Raw genomic sequence first — 24,359 nt, forward strand, 5'->3', positions numbered from 1 at the left:
GTCTGCATTCACTTTCAGCCATACTGAATTTAAGCACTAGCTGCATCTACAGACACTCTCTAAAACGTCACAAGATCGCACTTAGCGCTAATAGTTTCATCAATATTGGTAGTGTGTCATCTTATCATAGTATGCCATCTTGAGCACAATTCCCCTATCTCAAGCTGGTATCGGTACATGGTCATCGAGTATGGCATCTTCATTCTGATGAGTAATCAGAAAATAACGTTATTATACATGTATTTGTTAGGTAGGGCTGGATATCAATTAGGTTTTTTTTTATTTTTGGCTACAGGTTTTCCGATATATTAGGGAGTATGGAACCTAATGGTTCACATTTCGTTCTCTTTCGAATTTGTCTCGATCTTGAAGACGATGTCCCGCAAATAATACGGAAAAATCAACTCACTCATCAAAGAAAGAAAGAATAATTTGTATTTATAATAAATCAAAACATTATCAATACTTTTAACATACATTAAATCTAATTAATATTCATTAATAGAGTCTACGCATTAATACACTAGCTCACCCAGCCCTACCACGACCACGACCACTGTATATACAGTGTACCACGTATGTACCTATACACTAGTATAGGACAGGGTAGAATTATTTAATTTTAATAATCATTTGCATAGGCGGCGTGCGGACCACTGATAATGTATATTTGCATCCGATGAGTTATCGTCAGGTGGCTGTGTGACACTCGATATAATGTGTTGCGATATTTATACATAGAAATATATAGATATGTAGATACGTGGTGAAGCTGTCGTGGTCAAGTGGGTTGGGGTCTGATGGTATAAGTGATAGTTGTGGGTTCGTTAGTCTCTTACCTACTCGTGGGTATGGTTAGGTAGGATCTGGCAGATGTCACTTGAAGATTGGACGAAGATTGAATAACGGAGTGCTTTAACACTAGGTTTAAACCCTCTGATTCTTCTTTCCGGAAAGAAAGTTCTAAGCGGAAAGAAGAAATATAAATATATGTTTCATGGTAAAATAACACTTTGAGTAATTTTTTTTATTACTTTTACAAATATGTTAGAATTTCTAGCCGAGCGACTTAACTTGATATTATGTATAGAATTATTATATATTAATTGGTATAAAAGTAGCTATTTTGCTTTTATACTATTATAATAATACTTATTACTACATTTCTTCATTTAAACAATACAGCAATTCCAAGACATCACATAGAAATCAAATTGATTCGTAATCACAATTAGCAATCGATAGATATCCGGCCCGAAGGACCGTTTTTATCCCATCTAATTTCGCCTGGAGCAAGTCGTGCCTGCATAATTCCAAGCTCAGGGGGTAAGGGCTTAGGTAATCAGCGGCCGCCGGGGTATTACCCTGCGATAACATCCGCGCGATTACCCTTGCTGACCACTTCTGTACCCCCGTCTGGTCACCTCGGGTTCCCTACTTTAATCCTATTGCTAAGCATTGATAGTGAGTTCTCCTAAATGGACCCCGCCTAATCGGATATTAGATCGGGTGTTTGAACTTTAACTAATAATTTAATAAACCAAATTAGATATTGTACGTTTTGTTTTCAGTTATTTGGTAATTATATTATTGCGTATAATTTTATATAGAAAGTTTCGATGACATTCTTTATTTAAAAAATAAATCTAATAAATCTCAATCTTTATAATAGGTTTTTGTGGTGCAAGTGCATAGCGTCTTACTGTAAACACGACGAATATAGGCAACGAAATAATTTCATTTTCTCGCAATGTCTCAAAATTTGACGGAAAGTAGGAAACGGAGTATCTTAGCACTAGGTTCACTCTGCGGGATAGAGCGTGAAGCTAATTAAAAATGTGAGAAGAATTTTTCACCGTTTTTTTGGGCACTACCTTTATAGTACAAAGTTAGCGTGTCGATGTACTCACGACACTGACATTATGAAAATTGCTTACAATTATTCAAAACTTCTATTTATAATGCAATATTTATAAATTCAAAACAGCACTAAACTGTCACGCATATAACTAATTTGTTTTTATTTAATTGAATATGTAGGTACATTAGTAGATTGGCTCAGACGGTTACAAAAAGGCGCGGATTCGATTCCCGTCACGTTATTTTTTTATATATTTTTCTTAAGTGCACATTTAACACTTCAATAAAATGTTCAAAAGGTTTAAGCTTGTAATAAGTTAGTTTTGCATAATATGATTACACTCGGTCCTACGCAACATCTGTTAAATCCCCGTGAAATTTAACATAAAGTTAATCCTTCTTAAGCGTCGTCGGTCGAAAAGTCATGACTTTTCATGGTAATCAATGAGTAAATTGGATGAAAGATATTATAATTTTTATTTTACTTTATTTGGAAAGTAAATAAAAAAATACATATATATATATATATGTTTTTAATCTGTTACAAGAACAAATAACATAGAGAGAATACTTTTTAACCTACTTCTGTAAGAAAAGAAGGTTATCAATTCGACTGTATTTTTTTTTGTACATCTCATTTGAATTTTTTCCACTATACGTCACTCCGTGTAATTATTTTAAACCTGGTAATTGGTGAAAATCGACACCAAGCTTTTGAAATAGGAAAATATTAAATATTTAATTTCACCCATTCGGAATCGAACCCACAAGTGCTGCGTTTACAGTCGCATGTTTTTGCCCCTGCGCCACGCTCTCAAGATCTAAAGAACAAAAATATAAGTAAAAATCAATCAATATATTATAGAAAACCTAACAAAAGTAATAAAGCGCAAGATAAGTAAATCTAGAACGAAAATAAAACAAAATTTCCAGTACAAAATGACCCAGAATTTCCATTTTCAATATCGCTGCATAACTCAAAGTAAGTAAACTTTAAGCCGCCATTAGCGGGATTGGACGGAAGTGACGTCATCCCGGATTTACTCCGCCGCCGTGCACCGTCAGCGACTAGAAGGCCATATTATTTTTAAAAGCCTTTAAAAATTATAAATGGCAAGTCTTTTTGTGTATTTTTAGAGCTCAAATATTTCTATAAGGCTAAACTAAGCTAAGGATAAGGCTAAACTGCTGTGTAAAGCTATAGGTTGTAGGTTCGATTACCACTCGAGAAAATGAAATATTTATTTAGTTCCCAGGTTCCCTTTACTTACTTTGCTGCTTTGCGTGAAGATAAAAAATAGTCACAAGTTTTCTTTCATTGTGACTTTTGTTGCGTTATTCAGAGAGAATGTTGTGATGAGTCACTCTTTTGTCCATTCTCGAAAACTAACCTTAAAAAAATAATTACACAAATATATATATAAAAAAAGATATTATTATATAGCAAAAGCAATTACAAAGAAGCAACTTATGTCAAACAATTACTTAGCGGCGCGGGTGTGTCTGGTAGCCATTTTCATAATACCGCTGCTAAGAAACGTAAGTTAACTTTGTAGGTGCGCAGGTGCTCGCCTTTGCGACCAATTCTTTTAGAGGACTGTAATTGCTTTGATACTTTATTTGTTACTAGCTTTTGACTGCGGTTTTGCTTGCGAGGCCATACGGAAATAACTAAAAGTTGTGAAAGAACTTAACACTTCCTCAAGAAGGCATCAAAGAAATTCTTCAGCTTAGTATTTTGCAATATAAGAGAGGTTTGATGACAAAAAAAACAAGAATGTTTATAAATTTCAAAGGTTAACATTCATTTCTATACAATATTATCTAATCCCTAAAGATATCCGAATAGATTTAAATAATATCTGCACTAGAACTCCCAAAAACATCCAAAACTAAAATTTCTCGAACTTACGAGCTTAAACGTGGCATAAAGTAAATTCTTAGTAATATTTTAGCGTGCCATTCTGAACTAACTCTGGAACTGCAGCTTGCACCGTGATATATTCTTCTTAGGAACAACATTAAGACATCACGGTGTTTTAAGAACTATTAAAAGTTAAAGCAAAAATGAATGGTGCATTTGCAACCTGTGTGGATGTTAATGTTTTAACAGTATCTATAGAGGGTAGTTGGGACTAGACGACAAGTCCAAATTCCAGTCGAGGAAATATGCAATGCCTTCAGAATTCAGCGGAAAGTGGAATATGGAAATGGCTTAATGGGAACGAAGGGTTTTAACACTACGTTCCCAGGTTTCATCTGCACACCTTACTGTATACGGAATAAAGCGTGAAGTTTGAAAAAAAATAATGGTAGATGCGTTGATTGTGGGTTCAATTCTCATTCATGTTTTCTGGTAAAATTAAAATGCGACGTTAAATTTTGTCATTTAGAACACATTGTTTGGAATTCAGGCGGAAACCGGAGAGCATAATGTCTTGTCACTGGAGAATCTCTCTTAGGCTACCTAAGCTGGAATCAAATCTACAACCTTTTAAACACCAATCCAAATAATACCGACGAATCAACAAAGAAATACAAACAAAGCCTTATAAAGACATTTATTTAAGTGAATTTAAGTTTAAAAAAAATGGTTGAAACACCGCGTGACTTTAAAAGAAACTTTGATATGCAAATATGGTGCAATTTTAATAGGCTTAAAGTAAGATCTTAGCGAGATTGCTAAAAATGCCTCGTGTGAATTAAAATTATGTGCTGCTTTCGCGTCACGATACTTTTTTTTTATAAAATCTAAAGTAATTTTAACTTAATGCTAATTACGGTATTAGTTGCTGCAATTTAAATATTACTTTTGTTCGTGAATTATGAAAAAAATGGTTTAATTTATGTTTCTAATGCATTGAAATGGTAGGTGGTGTTTTATATGTAAACGTTGGTGCTAAAATTATAATTCCCCTACCAAATCATATATCTATAAAAACGCGATATTTTTACAGAAAATGCAAAAATTAAATAGCAGTGTCAATTCTCTTTTAAAAAAAAAAAATAGGAAAATTATCTACAAAGAGAAAAACATTAACCCCGTCATGGTACAATGGTACATCGTCTGTACAGTGTCAACCATAATCAGTAGTTGTGGGTTTGAGCTCCATTCAGGAGAAAGATTATATTTCAGTCAAATCGCGGCGTTCAATTGCACCACGAATTGTCCCAAATCGACGGAAAGAAGGGACCGGAGTGTCTCAACACTAGATCCCTCTTTCATCCTATAAAACATTAAATTCTTTTCATAAAGTTCAATTAAAATATCCCCTTTAATGGTAACTACGGCATGAAGACGTCGAAGGGTGCAACAATACGGACAATGGGTAGATAACGCGATACTCAGTCACGCCGCTGACAGGGTTATCGGTGGTAGACTCGAGCGGTTCAATTTACAAGATTTTGGCTGTTGAAGCGAAAAGGTATCTTAAATATAAAGATGGAGATAATAGAGAAATACGCGCATTTCTTTGGAAATTTTAGCTTTATGCTGTATCCAGAATATATCAGGGTAGTTAGGAGGAACCTAGTGTTAACCTTCGTTTCACACGTAGATAGGTTAAAAAGTGATTTATACTTATACGACAAATTTAAACTTTCTAAGTCCAGTAGATACGTCTATGGGATATCATTCGGTCACTCAATAACAGAAGGGTTTTATATATGTACTAGCGGCCCGCTCGCGGTTTCACCCGCGTGAATTATGTTATTATCAATTTCTGTGTCCATGACTACGTCCTTGTGACGTCTATGCAAAATTTGAGACTCCTAGCATTTGTAGTAACGAAGTTTCATACAAACTTTCGACCCCAAAAACAACCCCTTAGAAGTCGAATATTACAAATTTCCGTCTTAGCGAGCACCTACGTCCTATAAGTAACTCCTATGCAAAATTTCAGATTCCTAGCACATGTAGTCTCTGAGATTTCGTGATGAGTGAGTGACCTTTCGATTTTATATATATAGATATATAGATTAATATACATACGAATACTCAGTATAAGCTTATAACTTATACCACAGCTAACTACAATATATTGTCAGGTCGCATTGGGCTCTTGCGTCTTATGTATTGTCTTTTGATTGGGTTTATCGTGTTCCTGGCTGTATCAGAATATGCTTTCTACACTAAGAGGACCTGTTCTCGTCTGTCCCTTTAGAACATGGCAAGTATTCATTTTTGTCACAAAGACAGTGACGGGATAAGATTTTTTAGCTCTACTCTTTATCTTGCATATTGCAGGGTTTGATCACCTAGTGTAGAGACACTCTGATTTTCACTTTGCGTCCAAATTGAAAATATTGTGTTTTTAATAACATAGAAAATTAATCGCCAATAACAGAGTGTTATAGCTCTCTTTGTGTGAGTGTTATAGCTCACTTCTTCAGAATTTTTATTAAAAATACCTAAACATATCAAAATTCAGCTATTCCTTAGAAACACTAAATGTAACAAGACTTCAACAATTACCTGACTCAACCAGAAATATACTCAGCTACTACAAATCTAGCAACACAAACAAACAAAGCGAACAATTATATTAAACAACGTCTATCACTACTTCGCTTGGGGCTCGCCGTCGTTTCTTTACAGTACCTTCAGGTATGATATCAGGAGGTACAGACTTCAAAGAAACTACCAACAAAGTGGGACTCCACGTTTGATTAGGCTTCTTGCTTGCCTCGAGGCTGCCTTTGTAACAAAGAGCTGTTCTGACAACGCTTAACCATTCAAGTGTATCAAAGACTTTTACTTGTCGATTTTAGCGCATTTCATTAGATAAAGGTTTTGTTGTTGTTATTTTATGGTGAAAGATGGGTATAATCGAATCTTAAATAGCCTATGGATTTTGGATGTTTGGTCAAGGAGGTATAGACAGTATTGTTTTTTTCGGGACCTATAAACCTAACATCAGACCGGCAGTGATGAATGTTGTTACTAACGCTAGATTTATCAAAAATATAGCGAACGATATTAGCTTCCCTCAGGCTAGGCTCTCTCTCTTCAATTATTTATTTAACTCATTCCCAGGCTCCCTCCTCCTCCTTTTCTTTTTTTTTCTTCTTCCATTTTTTATTAAACACTGCAAGGCACTTTGTTTTCATCCGTCTATAAAGATTAAACCCATTTGCTTATACAAGTTGAAACAAATCCAACAAAATGATCGAACCGATTCATTCCGTCCAGCGCAATTCAAAAGAGGCATAGGTTAAAGGTATGAATTTATATTGCCGTCAATAAAAATGGTGGAAAAACATTCCAAAAAAAAAAGGAAAAAACCTAAAAAAAATGTACAGAACTGCGTAAAAAAAGTCGCACGCGGCGCCAACGTCAATAAAATTTCATGTTTACGCAGAGAGCAATATCTCGTTGAATAAAATGTATACTCTTTTGCGAGTAAACTGTTTGTCCGTTCAAAAATCATTTTGGAAAGGCTTTCATGGTGCCGTGTACACTTTGCTGCCTTTTTTCGTTCGAATATTTGAATTTGAAAGTGGATGTAATAATTTACGCGCGAAAATTCACGATAAAATGCTAAAACTAAAGTTAAATCCGCTTATTGAAGTCGTATCGTTGATGTAAAATGTGTTGTTTATTGAACTTAGATGTTGCTTGAATGTAAATAGGTGTTTTCTTGAAATTTACATTTCTTGATAAGTGCGATTTCGTTTCCTTTGGTGCTTGGTGAAAATATTTACAGCTAATACTGGTCATATATTTGAGGTTCGAATAGGATGATATTAAAAAAATATTTTATTTTTTTGTTGATTATGAAATGTTTAAAAAAACGTGAATCCCCCACCGCTGTACTGTATAGTAAATATAAAATGAAGGAATTTGTCACTAAATTTAAGTCTTAAATAAAGAACCTATAAATATTTACTTCCTTGAAATTAGTAAAAAAGTAGTACATTTTATCTTTAATTATTGCCAAAGTATCACATACCAAATTTAAAAAAATAACAGACAAATCCAAGTAGTTTGCAAGTTCAAAACTTATGTAAAACAGCAAAATAAATTGCAATCACTATATAGACACCACATAATAAACGCATGACGCGGTTGATTACAAGAGCAAATCTCATATAGGGATGGGCAAGGTAATGTAAAGTAAATAACTAACCATAGTATATACTCGTACGTCCTCTGCCTATTTATGATAATTACTAAGCTAAGGTTGGTAGTTAGTTTGTATTTGCATTTAAACGCACTCAGAGCATTTTCAATTTTCCTGTTTCTCCTGATCATAGTTTATGTGTGTTTTGGTTGAGGAATTAATATATTTGTGTGTGGTGGTGGTTGCTGGTTCAAATCTTGGTTTGATTTGTTCTTAGTGTAAATGCTTATATTTAATTAGAAAATTGTGAAACTTCATTTTTTTATTAATATTAATCAGGAACTAAATAATCATTAAGGTTGAAAAAAATCCTTTAAAAAATCCTGATAAGACCCGTATTCGTCCATAAAAACACACTTCACATGGAGTTCCGTATTCATTATTCTCACTTTGACTTAGTAAATTGACGCTTTGCAGCAGAAAATAAAAAAAATCAGCTTATTTTTATCCTGTCCGACGAAAATCCGCTAAAACCTATCCTGTGTCTTCGAAGTTTTACTGTCATGTTCACTTAACAAAGCCGTTTGACGGTACTATTTCCTTTTGAACGTTTTCCACCTAAAACTGAATAGTGCATATTCTGGTAAGTCACTCCACTCTATTTTAAACCTTAAATACGCGTTTTGTGATGATTTTTTTCCGTTTTACCCGGAGTAAGGGTATGTAAGCGATTGACAGGCGCGTTGACGGTTTTTTGTCTGGTACAGCTTTTATTTTCTGGTCTAGACTTGGTGATTAGTCGGCACGTGTTCACTCGTTGTCAAATTTCAAGTCTTTTAAGCGAAACTCTTGTTGGAGCATCACAGTTTCTTTTTTGTTAACTTCATACGATAGTGGTAGCTCAGAATTTTAATTAATATAATCTGATAAGTCTAATAACCTATATAAATAAACAGGTAAGTAATTAACTAAAATCTATTGATACACACTCAATATAACACCAAATACCACAAAAGATCAAATAACACACGGAGCGTAAACTAAAAGGCGCCATTACAGAAATAGCTATCAAAATTATAATATCAATTACCGATGCATTAACAATTCAGAGCAGACGTGGCGGAGGCGGGAGTGGGACGCCGATACCCTGGGAGCGCCAGGGTGCGAGGGGGTGGCAAGGCAGCCGTCGGAGAGCTGTCAAAATGTCAAATTTCAGAACGCTCGGCGCAACTTCAAACGTGCCCCAACCATGCACTATATCTCTAATATAGTTATGGTACTCGGTGTTAATATTCATGCATCTCATCCGGCTTCTAGACACCGAGCCATTTTCGTGAAAGCCTCTCGGTTCCGTCACTATGAATATGAATGATTCAGATCATTTCTTGGATTAAAGTTGAGCATTTTGCGATGTTAGCTGTGTTGTGATTAATATTTATGGGTTACTTATATCTTGTGTGATGAGAGCGTACTTGACGTAATATCAATTTTGGTTTTAACATTTACGTCTACATCCTGCATCAGCAATAAAACAATGACTTTCTCTGTCATTCAAATTTCAAGAGGAAACTGTAATAGGTTTAATTAAAAGTGTTGCAGCCGCGACTTTGACTAGAGCTGAAAGCTTCCGTTATGTTTACTGAATGCAAATATCAATCACATTCGAAAATAGAAACCTCCCTAATGTGTGTGTGTATGTGAAACACAAAAAATATCTAAAGCGAAAATTGGAAATTTCAATTTCGAGTCCATTTCCTGGAAAAACAGGCGGGTTTTTTTTATTTCATCACTTAAAAAAAATTCGCTGCCCACCGACGCTGTCTGTCTCGCTCTTGACGTGAAGGATATTGGAGCGAACCGAAAATGAGAAGCAAAAGAAACTCTGATTTTTGACGTTTCAATATGCACTCATCTGCAGCGCGCGGCCGAGTTAATTAATATCATACCCAGGAGCTCTCCGGGAGAAAAAAACCTAAAACTGTCCACTCTCAAATCAAAATTGTTACAACGACTGACATCGAAAGCTTTCCATCTTAATAATACGTTTTCTTAACAAGCTCTTGTATACGAGTGTCAATCAGGGACGTCAGAAGTGACAGTAGTGATGTCCCCGCCCGGTAGTGGTGCAGGAGAGCTCGTCCCCAAGCGAGAAACCCACGTTAGAGAACGCATGCTCGATTTAGCGATTAGTGTTTTAGAAATTGGGACCGAGGATCGCGTCGCCCGCGGCCGTCCACGCCCACAAGATGGCGGCACTAATCAAGCATCGGGGAAGGCGGAATGTACAATTTTATTGAAGCGATGTATTATTACACATTTGAACCTATAATTACGCGCGAACATAACGCGTGGGAAGATTAGAAAAAACACATCTCGACGGCTCGTGCTCAGTAATTGGGGTGTTTCGTTCATGATTTTGATTTGATTATAACAATTTGCTCGCAAAAAGTTAACTGTTTGCTTTTTTTGGGGGCCTATTCGGTGATACAATCTGTTTAATAGGAGAAAAAATATTTGTGTAGCATTTAAAGTTCATTTACAGCTAGCTTCACATTTATTTGTATTATTTTCTTCGTTCTCCAAACAAGATGATGGTCTCGGGCTGATATTTCCCACATTTGAAATATTATAATAGTATTATCGTGTTGAAGTTCTGTTCGAGCCTCGATATGCATTCGGTTTCGAAGCCGCAATGGTCGTGAGTCGAGTATCCATCATTCCCTGGCACCGCCCGACCCTGATTTATGGAGTGTCGGCGTCCGGACAGGACGGTGCGGAGCAGAGGTCGCTCCCTGATCGCTTTCTTGTATTGAGATGTATAATATATACATTTGTATAATCGATATGCCAATTATATTGGATTATTTACTCGCTTAATGATTCTAATAGTTAATAGTGGATTCTCCAATGAAATATGTTTGGGTGTTCTGTTTTTATAAATGTTAATACAAAAATAAATTCGTTAAAATTATTGATTCTGTAATAGTTATGATATTATCGAATCGTCATCAAAGTCATAGTTCGTCATGTTTTATTTCAAAATATTTTTAATATTCACTAAGTATAGTTACTTACCTTAAATATAGCTAATTCTAAACTGTCAAAATACATTTACTAATAAAACACTTAAGAATATGTCGCATTTTCTATAGAGATCAGTATTACATTAATTTTAACTATATACACAATCTACCGTAGCAAGTGTCGAGGTACAAGGTAGAAGCCCCGCCATACGTGTGTAACTGGAGGCCGAGGGCGGGCGCTCCGCCCTCGTCTGCCCTTACAGAGGTCGTGTATAAGTGACAGGGAAGTGACACGACGCTGTAGACCAGGGTGGGACAAGATTGGTTTAATTTTTCATTGTTTTGAGTAGCTTGTATTTATTGACATGATAGAATAAATGTTACTCAATGTGGTTATTAAAGTAGGGTTTTTTATTTACAACGGTTAAAATAAGGTCGTAATATTTGGATAAATGAAATTCTTTAAGGCCTTATGTTTCACGGGGCTAAAACATCTGACTTTTATAAAAAGAAATAAACGGTATTAATAATAATACTATAAGATCAGCACCTTGTTTGAAGAATGTTGTCAGTAATGACAACATTCACAATTATACATTTTATGGGCTACTAACTCCTAAATAAGTATAATTATACTGTGTTTTAAAAGCGAATGACTTCGAATAAAGCAACTATATCAATGAGTTTAAATATATGATATGACTAAATTTAGACAGGGAAAACGTAATAATAATAATACGGAAAAATGAGACACTAATATTATTATGATTCTTTTATCTGAACTTGTTATGAACTTTAGAACAATAAATTACATGAACCCTAAAGGCATTGTATTAAAGTTTCTGCGATAAACCAAAAATCTTTAGCATGTACCAATAAATCACAGAACAACACCTAAATCATTATAATGGTATTCCAACAAGTGATCGTGTATAATCAGCGTTATCAAGCGCACAGCTCCGCATAAACAGCCGCTGTGACAAATTCCGCATCTCGCAGATATCGACGCGCGGTAAATCATTAGTGTGGTAGTGCCTTTATGTCTGTTGTTCTAGTATGTGGAGATAAATCTTAGGATTTTAATAAAATATTGAGGTATTCGTTTTGTGTTTTTAATTAAAAAGATAAAGAAAAAAAAAGAATTTGAATTTTTATGCAATTTCTGTCCAATTTTAATATTCTTCTTAATATATTCTTTTTTTTTTTACAAGCTAGTATTTTTTTTAAAATTTTAACAGTTGGCGACAGTGCCTTATTGATATTTCAAGTTGTTTGATGATTATAATGCATAAAAATATTTTCTACTTCTTAGTCTATTTTAAATAAGGTGTCATCTTAGTTTTTCCAAATGTATACATGTACATTTTTAAATTATAACTTATTTTTATTTATAGCAAACTCTTTTTTCTCCACTACTTTTCCGTTTTTTTCTATTTACTAATATTTTTATTGTTAGTTCCACTAACAAACAAATGTTTCAGTATAATCGTAACTGTGAAACATAGTGCACTTCACATAAACCGTTGCTATCATGACAAATCCTTCTCGCAGATATCGCGCGTACTAAATCATCAATCTGTATACACCAATATAAATGTTCACAATAGTATAGTAGTATGGTGACATAGTAGTCTCATGAATAGTTCTACAATACTAGTTGGGAGATTATTTGTACTTGTAGTATATATACTTGGATGTAATGGATGAGGTTGCACCACTTGGCAAGCATTGTTTTTTGGTATACTGCTTATTATGATAGGCATAAAAAACTTAGGTTCAGGAGACTCCACTCTTCGTTTTCTGCCCATATTCTGGTGTTGATAAAGTAGGAAAATTTAAATTATCAGTCCCCGGAATAGAGAACGAAACCACAAGCATCGAGATTAGATTCAACCACTATTTCACTGCGCCAGGATCCTAGCTTCTTTTAAATGGCAGTTAATTTAAGTGATCACGTATCACTCAGCTCATTACTCTCGCTTTATTTAACGAATCTTTAACTATAATGTTAAACTTTATACCAAAAACGAACTGATTCGCAAAACCTAAAACTACTATTGATTTAACTAAAATTCCCTCTGAACCAACGCGTCCTATTTAACTTGACATATTTATGTCGTTTTTCTATGTTGAAAAATTATATAGATATGGCAATATATAACCCATTGTCAATTTGCGTACACCGCTACGTACTCGTCGTACTCGTAGAGCTGTTGACGTGAACACAATACCTGTTTTGCGTCGGTTTTTCAGTCTCGCTGCTTATTTATTACACGAACCGCATGCAAAACGAGCTAAATTGACGCAATGTAGGGCTGGTGTACTGGATTTTACTTGTAGAAAGTATTATCTTAATATGGAAGAATGGGTCGCGGTGGTGTTGATTGAATTGATGAAAGAAGGTTGGGGATGCAAATTTCAGATAAAGACCTGATATTCCTTCGTATAATTGATATTTTGATTATTAGATAGGATCAGCTATGGGAAGAAGGAAGTGGAGAGAAGAAAGAGGAGATAAATTCAAAAGCATTTATTTTTTTCTACAAACATAATATAAAAAATCAACTAATTTTAAAGAAATAGCTTATGTGTATCTAAAATAACGTGTTAATAAATAGAGTCGGCTTTTTTATTTCAATATTAGATAAAAATGTTTTTGTTACATTTAAGAAAATTAATTAAAAGCTAAATATAGAATTTTGTACGGACTTCCAGAAAGCTTCACAGTAGATACAAACGTAACAACCCTGTATTTCATTCAGCATCCAATAGGACCCTATATATTTTTTTACCTCACTTTATCTTATTTCATTTTATTTGATTTCGCCAACCGTTTGTACATGCGCCGGCGCAGGTGCACGCCGCCTTTGATGTGTATTGATATGCAAAGTTTTATAAGTGAATACATATTCATCGACTTTTTGCTGTGTATGATTCTCTGTGGAGATACGGTTTGTTTGTTTAAAGATTTCTGATTCTCTTGGTGGAGTCTTGTTGCAATGTTGATGAAGAGGTTTAGCAAATGTATATGTAGGAATATCTTTTTACGTATATTGTAAAAGGTATATAGTACTTACGCGGTATTGTCCTTAGGTCCCCGCTTTGCGAATATTACATTTCGGAGAGAATTTTCTTTTCTTGCATAATTCTATATTCCGAATGTAGCAGGGTAGGCAGAGGAAACTTTGTTACACTTGGCTCTTCACTTTCTGTTCAATAACTATCATCTGTCTGTCTGTCTGAAATTAAGTATATTCTATGAAATTCTTTAATTTCATAAAAAAAAGCAAGTTTATGTGCTAAATAATGATTAAACGTTAAAATTTTTACATGTGCTTATACTATAAAAATAATAATTAATACAAGAAATATTGAAATAATAAATAATAAATACCTCATCCATACAAAATTACTTGTAAACTATTGTCAGTTCCTAAATATTCTCCACAAGTACGATCATTTCACCGATACCTCATTGTAACCTTGTTGTACCCAGTTCCAATTCGATCAGAGCGACAGCTAGCTTCCAACTATCTCATTTCCCAGCACAGTTACGTTTCCGGGAGACGTCACAGCATCCGGCTCGAAGATTAGTATCAACGTTTGACGCTCCACCATTGTCTCCACAGGTCCATAGAAGCATTCAGCTTTGGACTCTATAATACCGAATGGCTATTTGCATTTAGTATTGGTTTTGAAATTTCGTATTGCATTAGATTTGTATGGTTTATAGGTGTCAATACTATATTTTTAATAAAAATCCTAGAAATGCCTAGAAAATCTGACGTGAATCTTAAAAACATTAAATTTAGAATAACGAAAGACAACTTACTTTACTATTTTCGAACAAATTCCCGTAGAAAGCTTAAACTGGAAGACATATATTACGTGTCAAATTCTAAAAAGCACACTATTTCCGATACTAAAGTGCGGACGTTGTCAATTACAGATTTGCATAATTCACCCTTTGTACTGCGGCCGATGTTAGCCGATGAATTCTTTATGTACCTCTCCAGCCAAACGTGCCGTACTGGCAGGTGTCTTTCGATTAAATTGCGATTTTTCCACCAAAAAAAATCGATTAATTCTATCACATCCAACGTGACAATGACATGAGTATATTAAAACGAATCGACAGCTCGCTTACAACACAAAGCTTTCGGGATTTAAATTATAATCGATTTTTTTTTATTACAACAACCATTATAAATATTTATAAAATCTTTTCTTTTTCTTCTCCAAATATGAAAAAGCTCTTAGAGGAACAACAAAAAAGAATTCGTTGAACTACAGGGAATTTCGCTCATAAAGTAGGATGGCATAAATAAGGTTCCAAGGTTGAGAACGGTGAAATACAGCCGGTGGGTAATAGTGCCATCCATCCGGTCACATCTTCGATAGGGTTAGTACACTTCTACCGTTATGGGTCCCCCGTGTGCCGTAAAAGCCCCATAGTCTGGAGCCCCGGTTTTTTGACGTCTATTTGTGGTCGCCCTTTGCCCTTAACGGCTCCTTTGGTCCCAGAGCGAATGAGTTGGGAAGATTTAAATTAAATTTCAAAATTACATCACGGATGTCAGGATAATTGATAATTTATTATATTTATTGTCAAGATAAGGTTCTAATTATTCGGTGTTAGGTTACGGTAGTATTTGTATATTTAAATATATAAATTGCAGAAAAACTTTATTAGGGTGTGGATTACCTTAGTCTTTCTATTTTAGTTTCATAAGTTATCAAGAAATAATAACATAAGATTTTTCTTTACATGTTCAGTTATCTATATATATAAAATCGAAAGGTCACTCACTCATCACGAAATCTCAGAAACTACAAGTGCTAGGAATCTCAAATTTTGCATAGGAGTTACTTATAGGACGTAGGTGCTCGCTAAGACGGGAATTTGCAATATTCGACTTCTAAGGGGTTGTTTTTGGGGTCGAAAGTTGTATGAAAATTCGTTACTACAAATGCTAGGAGTCTCAAATTTTGCATAGACGTCACTAGGACGTAGTCATGGAGACAGAAATTAATAATAACATAGTTCACGCGGGTGAAACCGCGAGCGGGCCGCTAGTTTTTTATAAAAATAAACCTATTTCTTCATATATTATGATAAAACAATATATCCCGCTATAAATTCTAACCTAATCAAAAAGTACATATTTTGTATTAGTTTCGTCGTGTATGAAAAGTTGGGGCACGTACAGCGTAGGCGGGGGCACTATGGGGGCATGCATATTTTAGCTCAATCTGAAACATCACGTCCGGTGAAGGAAAAATTTAATACATCAACTTGGTTCTGTTCCGTTGGCACAAGCATCGGAAAGTAATCCTTTCTATTTAAATTGCTAATATGAAAAAAAATGGAATATTATATTTGTACTGTAATATTTCTTGGTATATAATTCTTTGCTTGTTAATAAATGTTTTAAGAACTTAGAGAGAGTAGAACGGAGTGTATTGATATTATATTCTAACAGCCTATCCTGAAGTATGTGGAATATGTGGGAATTATGCAATTTTTTTAAGGCAGTTAAGTTCCGCCACCAAACCTGCAATGTCTTGCATAACATAACTAGATTCTTTTATTATCATAATATAAATAAATAGTGAAAATATTTATATATAAAAAAAATAAAATACGTAACGAATACTGTCCAATTAATATTTTAATAACAAACAAACGTAATTACTTTTCAATTTACAATGAACCAATGTTGGAGCTTCACTGCTCGTCCGAACGGACTCCGAAACGAAAAAACATCAAAAATTTATGATGCCTATTATGGAAGATAAAAAGAGGAAAATGATAAACTTAGCGACATCCAGGATAACGGTGGTTGTCAAAATACGGGACCCCGAGTTTTTGTTGGACTACCGTCAATTATTTTTAATTTGCAACGTTTGGCTCGTGACCACCTTTTAGATATCACAAAAAGTTGGTTCAACTTGAACGTTTGTATGAAGATGCGGTAACTGTTCTTCTTAACTGAAGGTTCTTTTTGGTTTTACGTGTGTGGACAAGCTTGTCCAGATTTGTATGTTTGTATCAATTTTAGCTATCAGTTTTGATATAGTAGCTCCCGTTCTGGTAATCAACCGTAAAATATGCCGTTGAGTTCCTTCACTTAACACGCAAAGTTGAAAAAGGCGCTTCTAGTAGGCCTACGCCTAGATCCCTCAAGCAGCTTTACTGGTAAAAAAATTGTATAGATTTACTTATTAGAACTTTTTAATAGGAAAGACTAGTAAGTTATAATTTTTCCTACAGTATTTTCATATTGATAATTTCAGGGTTGTCTTAAATATATAAAAAAATATATATATACACAACTCAAATATATTCAACGTTTACAAATCACCGACTACCTCAACCAACAATATATACGAAAATAAACAACCCATTCTCTCATACGAGCAAGAATAATTTTTCAGAAAATCACATTTCACCATGCCACGGGGGCATAATAAAACTATATAGAGATATCAAATTTCGCAAAAGCAATCCCGCAGAACCCGCATAAATCACGTGTGCATTAAAAACGCGATTATACCGGGCATAAGTTTGCTATAAATCCGGAATCGAACGTGAAAAAAGGCCCCCAATGTAACGAACGGCTCGAAAAATTTCGTATACGCGCTACTATACATTTTGTTTTTGTATGGCAACTGAGAGGAGAAACAATATATTTGTAGGTGCTTTAATCAATGGATGAGATGTATGGAGATTTGTGTGGATGGTGTCAGAGTTTAGCGGTGTTCTTAAGGTTTATTAGCATTTTTTTACTTTACTACTACGAATTTGAGGTTTTTCAGGTAATGCTTCTAAGTGAACACTTACTCTGTACAGAAAGGAATTTTGATTCACTCTTTTTTCCATTTTTTGCGCACTTTCTTAGTCTGTATTGGATAGCGTTCTAAAAGGTTTTCCTATTTGTAACCATTGAAGATTTTGTCAATTTACAATAGCGGTTATTAAACTAGTTGGTTATTATTGGAATACAGGTGCCATATTGACAGAGAAATTGTTAACTATATAGCACCACCAGTATCAAGTAAAATAAAGATAAATCTTTTCAAAGGAATAGCAAAAACTCAAAAAACTAAAATTCGTAAACTTAGAAGAAAATATAAAAGAAAATGTCAAAAAGAACGCCTTTGTTGAAAAATTCATATCAACACTAGTATTCCCTAACGGTATGTGGCGTACAGTGTCCCGCTACATAATATTTTTTTGCCTTATGCCGGTGATTTTGAAACAAAAATGCGTCTCCGAGGAACGAGGGGTTCTAGAGTTTAAAGTTAGAGTTGTGAAGGGTGAGGAGCAGGAAATAAAAGACAAATTTGATGTATTGAAATTTAGAAATATTATACCGTTGTGGCGCAGTGACAGCGTGTGACTGTCTTCGGTTGTGAGTTCGATTCCCATTCAGAGAATTAAATATTTAATATTTTAATTTCTTTGCTCTGGTAAAAAAGCAAAGCACGCTTTGAGTTTCGCCACTTAAAAAGCAACGCAAAAAAAGTCAAACTTTCATTGACTTTAAATATCAATTCCTATCAATTAAATTTACACAAACCGACCATCGAACCCATCACTTCCGTCGTACTAGCGCAAAACAAGACAACAATCACAACATACACAACTCCAAGTTTACATTCCCGTTCAGCAAATCACATACAAAATCAATCATAGGTTTATAATTACTTCATCGCTCCCATCTTTCAATACGCGTAAACATCCTGTATAATGCATTAGCGGTGCGCCGATCAATTGTAATAATAAACTGGCGGACCTCCCGTGCTTTCTATATACATATTTACATAAGAAGTATAGCATACCTGAGTAATTCTAGCTTCGATTTCTCTTTACTGTGTATCCCGTACATCAGGTAGGCAGAGAGAATATGGGAACCTAGTGTTAAGACACTCCGTTCCCATTAAGACATGTGAATGCCTACTTTCTGTTATATTCTGGAGGCATTGCGTGTTGCTACTAGCTATTTTTTTTTGAAGTGTTATAGAAACAATCTTAAAAGAAAATATTTTGGATTCGAAGTCGCAATACTTGAAAAGTAAGAAAAAATTATAAATTTTAGATTATAGTTATGAGTTATCTTGTTCCTATTGATCACGTACAAGATGAAAAGTGCTTAATAAATAACTTATGGTCATATTTATTGGTTTTTTACTGGATTAATAAATAAGTACATTTTTTAACCATCCTGTATTTCAAATTTACAATCACTCCGCTATTCATTTTAGGGTTCCTTAGTCGAATGGCAAAAAAGGGAACCCAATATACATAATTCGTCGTGTCTGTCTGTCTGTCCCTATATCATAGCTATTTTCGGTTATCGACACAGAAAGAATAGACCAATAATAAAAACTATACTAACTAAAATCTCATATAATATTGATATCATAAACAAATATATATAGTGACGCAATTCTCTCTGAAAGGGAAGTGATGTCATACAGTAAGTGTTCTAATTCCTTTAAGTGAACTAAACCAACTTGGTTTTAGCAATTGCAACGAGTGTTTCTTAGAAACTTTATTGAGATCGACAGTCGACTGTCTTTGATTTGCTTAGAATTAACTAGGTCTAGCATTTGATTTTGATTGGTTTGATTTTTTTATTAATCTCCACGCTGAAGGAACCTAGGAGGGAACCTTTCTGATTTAACAGGCTATGTCTCGAAGAATTGGATGGAAAGTAGAGAAAGGAGGGTCGTAACTCGTAACATTAGATTACTAGATACTGCTATAAAGTGGGATACAGCATAAAGCTTAAAAAAATAAAGAAATTGCTTATAATAATAAGTTTGCCTTCAAGTATATTGTATAGAAAACTCTCGAGCTTAAGGTGTCCCATAGCAGAATGTAACACACTCGTAACATAACGCAGAAATGTCCATTTTATTTCTCTACTTCCCTTTTATAACTCTTTTAATATCCACTAGAGAGTTTATTCGCTCTTAAGAAATATTGTCAGTTGAGGTTCTTCAATAAACAGTGATATGTCTAACAGTTATATTTTGCGCTTTTCTATTCTGTCGAGAGGTTGGGGACCAGTGACGTCTGGGATTCGATTTCTACTCAAACAAATGATTATATTTAATTTAGTTTAACATTTACTGGTAGACGCTGCGTTAAGTTCCGCCACTTATCACGTAATGTCTCTAAATTTGGCAGAAAGTGGAGAACGGAGTGTTTTAAATCTGGATTTCCTTTGCTTATTCTATTCGTACTATGCGGGAAAACCTGCGCTGTTTATCGTAGTGTTTGTAAATATCTCTAAAAAATAGACAACTTCTAAGACTCCCAAATCACTTGATTATATTTACTTATTAAAACAAGGACCCCAAATGAAAATATATTAAAAAATTAAATCCTATTAATTAAATATATATTTTTATACATACGCCAGTTTACACTGAAACAAGGTTTACGGAAGTCGATATAAACAAGAGATCATTGCTTTACGACACATAAAATAGGTGTAACCCGCTCCCCACATTCAATTGCGATTTCTTGGAGTGTCATTTTCAACGTGACTGCTTTTAGTGTATGGGAGAATGAAGATCGTTTGGAAATTCGTCTTATATTTTATTGTAATTTATGTCTTTTTTGATTTTTTTTCTTTTATTGTACTTAAATGTAAAAGTTAGAATGTATTGAAAGTAATTTGACTTCCCACGGTCCGATTAAGCTGAAATCTAGATTAGGAATTCAGTTATCATGGAAAATGGGGAACGGAAGTTCCCAGGTTCCTTTTGCTTACCCTGCTGGGTTATAGCGTGAAGCTAAAACAAAGAGAGAAAAGCACTAAAAGATAATTCCTCGCAATTTCTACGAAAACGTCTTAAAGTCGCAAAAACAAAAATGAAAGATAGTTTAAAATAAATATTATACAAGCCAAGTTACCAGTAATATAAGGTTTTGATGCATTGTTCATACAAGTGATATGGCAAGATATCGGTGTATCAGCGCCCATGGTGGCTCATACGCCATTTATTCTCAGCGCATAAGAGTAAATCATAATAAAGCTTTCTGTACACTATGATTGTAGAAACACGAGTGCACTTCATGTGTTTTGGTTGGTTAGAGAATTGTATTGCATTTTATTCTTCGCGCGGCGTTGGGTTCCGCCACTCAACAGGCAATATCTGGGAAATTGTTGGATATCCTGCAAATTCGAGATGCAGCGTAAAGGAAGGTCATTTTTGTCCAGTTCTGCCCAAATTTAATAATTTTAGTAATGAGATTCTGATTAAATTAGAACTACATTCCCTCTACCTTAACAAAAATATTCTTTATTCTATTCTTTATCCCAATAAAGAATCGAACTTGTAACTATCAAACATACACTCACTGTTCCTAAAGTGTCACTACCAACTCACTAGAATATTTCACCATGATAAGAAGCTGTTCTTCACCAGCTTATCCACCATTAATTCTTACGCTGGCCAACTAAATCATTATAAAGGCGCGTCCACACAACACATTATGCGCACACGTCAGACGCGCACGCACCAACGTGACGTATCAATTTCTTTGGGAACCCGCACTATCGGTCGGATCTGGTGTCGCCTTTACATTTTTATTTATTGTCACAATAAGATTTATACACGCGCTGGCCACACTGTGTGTTTTAAAAGGTAAAGGATAAGTTTAAGCGATGTTTTTGAGGAAATTCGATGTTGTAATTGTATTGGGTGTTTGTTTTGTATAATAATATATGTATGTATGTATGTTTGTTCCATTGTAGAGACCAAATTGTGAAAAAATTATCGATTTTGAAAATACTTACATCAATCAATTCATCTTGACCTTGCGAATGTAACTAAATACTTCACAATTATCAAAACTCCACGATAACAGGGGAACGTAGTATCTTAACATTAGGTTCCCAGGTTCCCTCTACCGACCCTGCTTGGTGCAAACACAACCTATAATATTTCTTAATTCCCATATAAACTATATAAACAAGTTATAAAATAAACTTGTCCAGTATCGACCGGGGCATCTAACAGGTAAATAATTTACACTGCCGGGTAACGGAACTCCCTCTCGTGGGACCCTCCCTCGGAAACCAATGTCATTAGATGCCTCTATAGGAACGTGTCGTTCGTGTAGATACTTCTATGGTTTTCTAAGTGCTTTTTTAAGTAATGATCTTGATATTTGTATGGAGAAATTAAAATTAGGCGTGACGGTAGTGGGTTCGATCCTCTTTCAGAAAGACGATTTTTTTAGGTTTCTTAGCCTTTTTTAGGGAATAGGATAGGTTCCCTATGCTATTCCCGTCATATAAGGGATACAATGTGAAGTTATCGTTTATTTTTACCTCAACAAGAATCGAACTACCAATCATCGTAGTGAAAATGAAAATGTACGCTGCCATCAATACACTATACATACATAGTATATTTATTTTTTAAACTGTAAATAAAATTAGAGCACAAACTCAATCCAAATAATAGATCTCTAAAGAAATCCAAAAGGCAATTTTATTTAAATTGCCATACAAAGCAGACGAAATTAGATTAGCCGAAATGAATTGAATTGAATGGAATTGAATTGAATTTGTCTCATAGTGATTGTTTTGTTACAGCATCCGTATCCTTCGGAAGATCAAAAGAAGCAATTGGCACAAGATACAGGGTTAACGATACTACAAGTAAATAATTGGTGAGTGTTTTTTTTCTGTTTTTTCTATAATTAAATTATTAGAGGACCCGTATGCTTATCTTATTAATTTAATGATTTTTTTAAAATTATTAGCATCTTGCACTCTTTCCGGATATCTACTATAACTGTGACACATTTTTCTACGTCTGTACAACTTTCGGTTTAGATAGGTTCGATTACCGCTGGCGTAAATGATAAAATGTGGTAATGAAGACGAAAAGAGGAAAACGGAATGTCTCAACACTATGCTTGCTCTACCCACCCTGCTATATTTGGCAAAAATTGTATAGTAAATGTCTTAACTTCATACATCTCCCTCATTATGCAGTATAGGCAAAAAGGGTATATTGCTAAGACATTCCATTTTTCATTTTCGATCCCTCTAACATAAATTAAACATTGAACGGAACCCAACGCCACACATAGTCTAAAGAGAACAGAATAAACGCAATTTGAACCTACGATCATTATTTCCTGCATCATCATGATGATGATATTCCATGCACTTAACCTAAAACGATAAAGTGCCGTTGCTCGCTTACATCTCAAGTATGTTGTGTTTGTGACGTGTTTCTTTGATAAAATTTTAAGTAAAACAGCCATTTTTTGTATATTTTATTTTATATTTAATGGTGGTAGGAGCAGGTTCAAATTCGGATATTTTTAAAGTTACTTTCAATTTGTAGGCCAATTTGTTGACTGACCTGCCATAACGCAATAGAACAGCCTCTGACTGTCAACGCTATGAGTTCGATTCCCATTTGGCGAAATAAAATACTGTCATTTGTCCATTATGGCAAAATACTGCCTATATATGAATAAGTAAACCAAGAGGTCCTATAAACTAATTTTACTAACTCATACAATAAAGAACCCACTACTACCGTTCAGTACTCAAAACTAATCTGGCAATACAAGGCAACTGACCATTTTAAGTTATTTACTGGTCATAAGAATGCAGTTATCATTATATCGCCAACGCATCTTCATCCGTATAGCGATTCTCGATGTTTCTCCACTTAAGATATATCTTAAGATTTGTCGTATGAGAGAATTTACTAAAATTGCCTGTTTTTTCGTAGTTAATTTACGTATTGACTAAGTCATTCGTAGGTAACGAGTTCAAATTCCACAAAAAAATACCTAAAACCTAGTTAGGTAGGTAAAGTTATTTGACACTAGGATTTCCAATCCAAGGCTTAGTCAAATTATTTTAACACAAAATGGCATCTGATTTGCCATATTTTGTGAATAACATATGAAATTTATTAAAATCCCACGCTTCCTGTCTAAATTTTCATAATTCCAACCAAAAGTCATAAAGTATCAATTTAAAACACCTAAGCCAAATTAAAGATACCAAATAAAAATACGATAATCTCCCGCAAAATCTTTAAGTTATGACTGACAACACACAAACGAAGCTGCTGGACATAGAAACTAGAAATTTGGCTTGTAGGAAGGTTAGGGATTATAGGGGAGCACGTAGCAGTAACGGGAAGAAATAGTTTTCCATTTTACGTCTCAGAGTCCACGGAAACAAGATTGCAAGCGACGGCTAGTTTTACATTAAAACTGCATAATTCAATAAAATATTTATAGCAATTTTGTCGGACATCATTCTTTAAAATAATATAAGTTTAAAACTATTTGATTTATAAACCAATTGAAATTAAAAAAATGTTATAAATGTTACAGAACAATACAATAATGAAA

At 34.4% G+C, this 24,359-nt stretch overlaps 1 protein-coding gene across 2 annotated transcripts in view; it reads left to right on the forward strand.

Moving 5' to 3' along the window:
• hth (Meis homeobox homothorax) overlaps nt 1–24,359 on the forward strand; it is a 262,885-nt gene that overhangs the window by 178,131 nt on the left and 60,395 nt on the right. For both annotated transcript variants that reach the window (XM_085189188.1, XM_085189189.1), the window contains exon 11: nt 22,567–22,643. In XM_085189188.1, the coding sequence (XP_085045314.1) occupies nt 22,567–22,643 (77 nt within the window). The remainder of the gene's footprint in view (nt 1–22,566; nt 22,644–24,359) is intronic.

Source organism: Heliconius melpomene, chromosome 8, assembly GCF_056956725.1.
Source record: "Heliconius melpomene rosina isolate 202511_hmr_F chromosome 8, ASM5695672v1, whole genome shotgun sequence".
Classification (NCBI taxonomy): Eukaryota; Metazoa; Arthropoda; class Insecta; order Lepidoptera; family Nymphalidae; genus Heliconius; species Heliconius melpomene.